Source organism: Sinocyclocheilus grahami, unplaced genomic scaffold, assembly GCF_001515645.1.
Source record: "Sinocyclocheilus grahami isolate Dianchi unplaced genomic scaffold, SAMN03320097.WGS_v1.1 scaffold87.1, whole genome shotgun sequence".
NCBI lineage: Eukaryota > Metazoa > Chordata > Actinopteri > Cypriniformes > Cyprinidae > Sinocyclocheilus > Sinocyclocheilus grahami.
Genome location: NW_015505266.1, coordinates 1,148,959 through 1,154,958, shown reverse-complemented (window position 1 = coordinate 1,154,958; position 6,000 = coordinate 1,148,959). Strand labels below are relative to the sequence as shown.

The 6,000-nt window shown below is 29.3% G+C and overlaps 2 protein-coding genes across 2 annotated transcripts in view; both read left to right on the top strand.

The window, feature by feature from the left end:
• The window catches only part of LOC107586945 (sodium-independent sulfate anion transporter-like), a 7,783-nt gene extending 4,514 nt beyond the window's left edge, over positions 1-3,269 (top strand). Inside the window, exons 8-15 of the mRNA XM_016274507.1 lie at positions 838-910; positions 997-1,047; positions 1,125-1,185; positions 1,274-1,329; positions 1,404-1,544; positions 1,617-1,744; positions 2,935-3,029; positions 3,138-3,269. Of these exons, the coding sequence (XP_016129993.1) occupies positions 838-910; positions 997-1,047; positions 1,125-1,185; positions 1,274-1,329; positions 1,404-1,544; positions 1,617-1,744; positions 2,935-3,029; positions 3,138-3,192 (660 nt within the window). The 3' untranslated portion in view covers positions 3,193-3,269. The remainder of the gene's footprint in view (positions 1-837; positions 911-996; positions 1,048-1,124; positions 1,186-1,273; positions 1,330-1,403; positions 1,545-1,616; positions 1,745-2,934; positions 3,030-3,137) is intronic.
• The window catches only part of LOC107586946 (tetraspanin-7-like), a 42,730-nt gene continuing 39,713 nt past the window's right edge, over positions 2,984-6,000 (top strand). Inside the window, exon 1 of the mRNA XM_016274509.1 lies at positions 2,984-2,988. The gene's annotated coding sequence lies outside the window, so the exon portion shown is untranslated. The remainder of the gene's footprint in view (positions 2,989-6,000) is intronic.

Here is a 6,000-nt window from a genome sequence, read left to right as displayed (position 1 = left end):
TAAAATTAAAATATTAAAGATATTTAAATATTAATTAAATATAAATAAAACCTAAAATAATGTTTGTGTATACTGTATAGAAAATGTATGGAAATAAAATTAAATACATTAAAATAGATAAAATAATAAAAATTAATTGTAAATAGATTAGAATAATCATTATTATTCTATTGTTTGGAAAATAGTACCCAAAAATGTATTCTTCTTTCACTATTAAATGTGAAATTAAGTGTAATTTAAAAAATAAAATTTAGGTAAAATGATCTAAATATAAAGACAGCTATATATTTTCTGTATATATAAACACATTTATATTGTGTAGGAAAAACTTAAATTATAAAAATTATTATATTGTATTATAAAGATAAAATGTTGTTTCTATAAATATAAATGTAAGTTATTTTTAATATTTATGAAAATAATGTATATAATCTTTTTTTTAAGCTGTTCCATCACTGCACTAATGCCAAAAACAATTAAATATATTTTCGAAAATAATTACTTTTTTTCCTTCTATGCACTAATAATGTCAGATGCATAAACCTTTAAAATAAAAAAAAATACTTTAGTTTTTATTTCTTAATGAAACTATGGTCATTATTCTATTAATAGAATAATAAAATATTTAATAATAATATATATGATAAAAATAGTAAATATTTTAAAAGTGCGCCCCTTGTGGTACTTGGACTCCAGAAAATTGAGCTGTCATGTAATACCACATTTCAGAATATTAAACTATAGTATTAGTAAAGTATATGTGACATTTGAGAGATTATAAGTAGCCAATCTAATAGAATAGTGAACATTACTGACCAATCAGGTGTATTTTCTCAGGATTTAGGCGGCGGTCTGGCTGTTATTCCTTTAATGGGCGTCTTAGAGAGCATCGCTATTGCGAAGGCTTTCGGTAAGAGCTTCAAAGTGTCCTTACTTCTGTATATACCAACACAGATGCTGTTTAGACACATTTAACACTTTTTTTTCTCCATGCAGCCAGCAAGAATAACTACCGAATCGATGCTAACCAAGAGCTCTTTGCCATCGGTGAGAGATTCTCTTCCTTCACGATGTTTTATCAGAGCGTAAATCGGTCGTTTCTCATTATAATGTTGTTTTTGCAGGTCTCACGAACATCATGGGCTCGTTTGTGTCGGCGTATCCCGTCACGGGCAGCTTCGGAAGGTCCGTCTGCAAGCTAAACGTGAATGCTAAAGTGTCTGTTGGTTTGCTCTTCGCTAAGTAAGTGTTTTGATGTGGTGTTTTCTGACAGAACCGCTGTGAACTCTCAAACCGGAGTGTGTTCGCCCGCTGGAGGGATTGTCACAGGTGACACACACTCTTTGCGATCAGGTTGACATTTAAAATGTGGACAGCGTCTGAAGGTGTGTGTTTTTGGGCAGGTGTGATAGTGCTGCTGTCGCTGGCGCTCCTCATGCCGCTCTTCTTCTACATCCCTAAAGCGTCACTCGCTGCCGTCATCATCTGCGCCGTCAGTCCCATGATAGACTTCAGAGTGCCAGTCCAGCTCTGGAGAGTCAAGAGTGAGACTTTACAGCACATATTTTGACTATAGAAATATTTTGTATGCTTTCAAATCTCATTGTTTACCTCAGGACTCGATCTGCTGCCATTCTTGGTGACGTTTGTGGTCAGTTTCTGGGAGGTGCAGTATGGCATTGTGGGAGGTGTGGTTGTTTCTGGATTCATGCTGTTGTATATCGTGGCCAGACCCAAAGTGAAAGTGAGTTTTCAAGTTATAAAATAGCTGAATATGATAGATGCGGCCTGTGAGCTGTAAATGAATGGCTTTTATTCTAGAAATCCACTTTATGTTTGAGTTTTAGCATGTGTGCTAGTAGAAATCACTATAAAATTGACAGTTGTACAAAATGTTTTAAAGGTGGGGTAAGTGATTTCTGGTAGCCAATGTTGACATTTGAAATCACCAAAACAAACACGCCCCTACCCCAAAAGGGTCTTGCCCCTATTTTGATAGTGCTGCCCCACACATATGTACACAACCCAGGCAACGATTAGTTCTGTGAAACAAAGCAAAACCAATGTTACACCGTGTCTACACCGGACGCGAGCGGTGCAGCGCGACAAAATACTATAGAACTCATAATCAGTAACGCTGTCTATACCATAGATATATATATATATATATATACATATCTATGGTCTACATCTATCTATCTATCTATCTATCTATCTATATGTTTAAAAGTATAAATATTACATAAAACATTTCTTGTTTTGAAAATATATATATTTTTTAATATAAACATATTATATATTTTGTATAGAAAAAAGATAAATGCACTTAGTTGTTGAATGTATAAATATTATAAAAATATGTAAATATTAAATAGAACTAGTATATACCTATCAGTTAAGTAAAAATATCTATCTAGCTTATATAAATATTTTTTTTAAATAAATATTAAACAAAATATAATATTTTTTTGTATAGAAAGAGTTAAATGCTTTTTAGTTACTGTTTGAAACATTTAAGAGACATTTAACACGATATTGTAATTTGTATCTATAAAACATAAAATATTTAAATCCATAAAATATGAGTGTATATGTGTGTATACACACACACACACACACACACATTTTATAAATAATACATATTAATTAATATGTAAATATTAAATATAAAAATATAAAAATAAAATATTTATATATTTGTATATTCAAAAAGTTCAATGCATTTCAGTTGCTGTAAGTAGAATTAACGTAAGGATTCTTCTAAAATATTATTCTGTTGTTTTGGGGAAAAAATACTTTAAATACTATATACTACTAATATACTAATAGAATACTATAATTTCTTTACCATTAAATATGAAATGAAGTGCGTTGTTTGTAAAATGACCAAGATGCAGCAGTCAGTGAGGTTTGTGTGTGTGTGTGTGTGTTCAGGTGTCTGATCACGGTGTGCTGCTTCTGGAGCCGGACAGTGGGCTGAACTTCCCCGTGACAGAGCATCTCAGCAGGCTCGTGTACAAACATTCTGTGAAACAAAAGACGGCACACACACACACGCACACACACACACACACACGCACGTGCACGCACACACACACGCTCTCACTGAGTGCTCACGGTCTCGTGTCTGTGGTCTGTCAGCGTCTCCTGCACGCTGTCTGGTTCTGGACTGTTCTCACGTCAGCTCTATAGACTTCACTGTCGTCCATGAGCTCACTGAACTGCTCAAACAGATCGAGCTGAGAGGAGTATCGATGATCTTCGCTGGACTGAAGGTAGTGTTTAAAATCAACGACCATTTCTAACATTAAGCTCAGTAATCTTTAATAAAAAAAATTTTAAATTATAATTTACATATTAGAATATAAGTTTATTACTATATTAATGAATTACTTAAATTATATATGTATATAATTGGTAATGTTTCTTTTTTACATTATAAAAAAACATTTATACCGTAAAAGAGGCATTATACTTTTAAAGAGGCATTTCATTGAATATAATGTTATCTGAGGAATTTGAAACACATTTAACATTAATTATTCATTTTATATGTATTTAACATTAAAAATTAAAGTTACCCTAACACTGAATCTAAACATTAAAAATAAAATATTAAAAACATTAAAATCGATAAAATAATCTAAATAAATGTATAAGTAGATTACAACAATTGCGATTGTTCTACTGTTCGAAAAACAAATAAACATAAAAATAACTTAAGAATAGAAATCATATGAAATGCATTTAAAATGATGTGGTATGTATAAAAATAGAAATGTAAAATAGAAAATGATGGTTATTTTAACCCCTTTACAGCTTTTAAACAAGGCATTTAACATTGTTTATATAAACAAAAGAAATATTGTATTTTATAATTAAGAATTTCAGGCATTTGAAAAAAACATTCAATTGTGTATAGAATATAATATAGAACATTATATTGTGTATTTTATTCTTTTAAAAGTTATTATTCTAACTATTATTTTTATATATACAAAAATGTTCAATGTGTTTGTTAATATATACAAAAGGGTTACAAATAGATAAAAAAAAAACATTTATAAATATTGGTTAAATGTAAATCAATCTAAATATTAAAACCAAATGCCACATCCACACAAAAAATGTAAATAGATAAAATCAGCTAAATAAGTTATAAGTAGATTAAAATCATGAATAATCTATTGTTCTGAAAAAATACAATAAATATAAAAAAATATAGTTAAATACAAATTGTACGTAACTAATTAATAAACTAATTGTATTAATTTGAAATACATTTTATTGTATATGTATATAAATATAAATGTAAAGTTTTATAATCTGTTTCTTCTCTCTGTATGTCTCTCAGCCGTCAGTACTGAAGGTGTTGTTGACGGCTGATCTTCCTGGTTTCCGACATACAGACAGAGTAGATGAGGCTCTGCAACTTCTGACAAGTATCAATCACTAGAACAACAATTCTAACAGCCAATCACTGGCAAGAACTGATCACATGGCTTCGAGCCAATCAGCACCTGAATACCTCAAACCCTCTGATGATTGGTCGCCTGAAATATTCTGCGCACACCTTTGACCAATCAACACTCAGGAAGAGACACTTTGATGAAAACGGATGGGGAACAAAGTTACATAAAGTTTGTGTACATGACGACCAAATGATGCTTTTGCACTTAAAACAATTTTTAAGTAATTTGTTTATTTTTTATTAAACTGAATCCCATGTAATTTTATGAACATGCACTTATTCTCAACACTAAAGAATCAAATCTTAAGCATTTTGGGTTAAAAAGCACTAAAAATCAGACTGGTGTCTCAAAACATAACATATATTACATTAATCAAGATCATTCTCTTTCTTTGCAGTTTATTGTAATACTTTTATAAGTTTAGTATGTTTACATTTATTGTTTGTAGATGAAACTGAATCTCCATTAGGACACAGATGTTTGGACTCTTTTGGACTGACAAAGATTAAACAACAGACAAACACTGAAATGTCTCTTTTGACATTAAACTGATATGATCTACAATGACTATGCTTGAAATATTTTCTTGGAGAATTAGACATTTTGTTTGTTGTTTCTTAATTACTACACATAAAATATTAAAATATCTTTTGATACAAAAATCTATATTCACACCATATATATATATATATATATATATATATAATGTGTAATATACATTATTTGTATATTTAAAGTATGTAAATAAATTATGTAAAAAATATATGCAATATTATCTCATAATAATACAACATAAAGATCTATATTATTTATATTATTCAATTCTTCTGATTAAAGGTTATATATATATATACAATTACATAGAATGACTATGTTATTAAATCATTATTTATATATATTAAAATATGTATGTGTAAAAGTTTTTGTGTGCAAAAACAGATAACTGATTTTTTTACATTTTCAAAAATCTGTAATATGTTATCGTGTTTTATTGTGTTAGTTAGCTGTATTTTTTTAGTTATTTTTACTTAATCAAAATAACCCAACTGCAGTTTGATTGAGATTAATTGGAATGCACAATGAAAAAAACATGATTTTTGAAAATTGTTAAAAACAGAGTTATCTGTTTTTGCAAATAAACTTTTCATATAATAAATATATATATATAAAAGTATATAATGTAAAAAATATTATTATTATTAGTATTAAGTATTGTAATGCTTATAAGTATTTGCTCTCTTTCAAATGAATGTCTGAAAATAAAGATGTGTGCTACTTTTAAACAGTAGAGGGCGATTTTAAGCTTCTGTAGTTCTAGTACATTACAGACTTAGTAAAACGCTGCAATTTAGTCTGACTTGTCTTATGCTAAATTTGTGTAGCTATTGACATTGTCAACCAATAATATCCTGACATTACCAGCAAGAAGCGTGCAAAAAATACTTAACCAGTATATCCCAAACAAAGATGTTTCGAATTCTTGGTCTAAAATTGTTCCAAACCACATTTCAGTGCCATTGATTTTAAT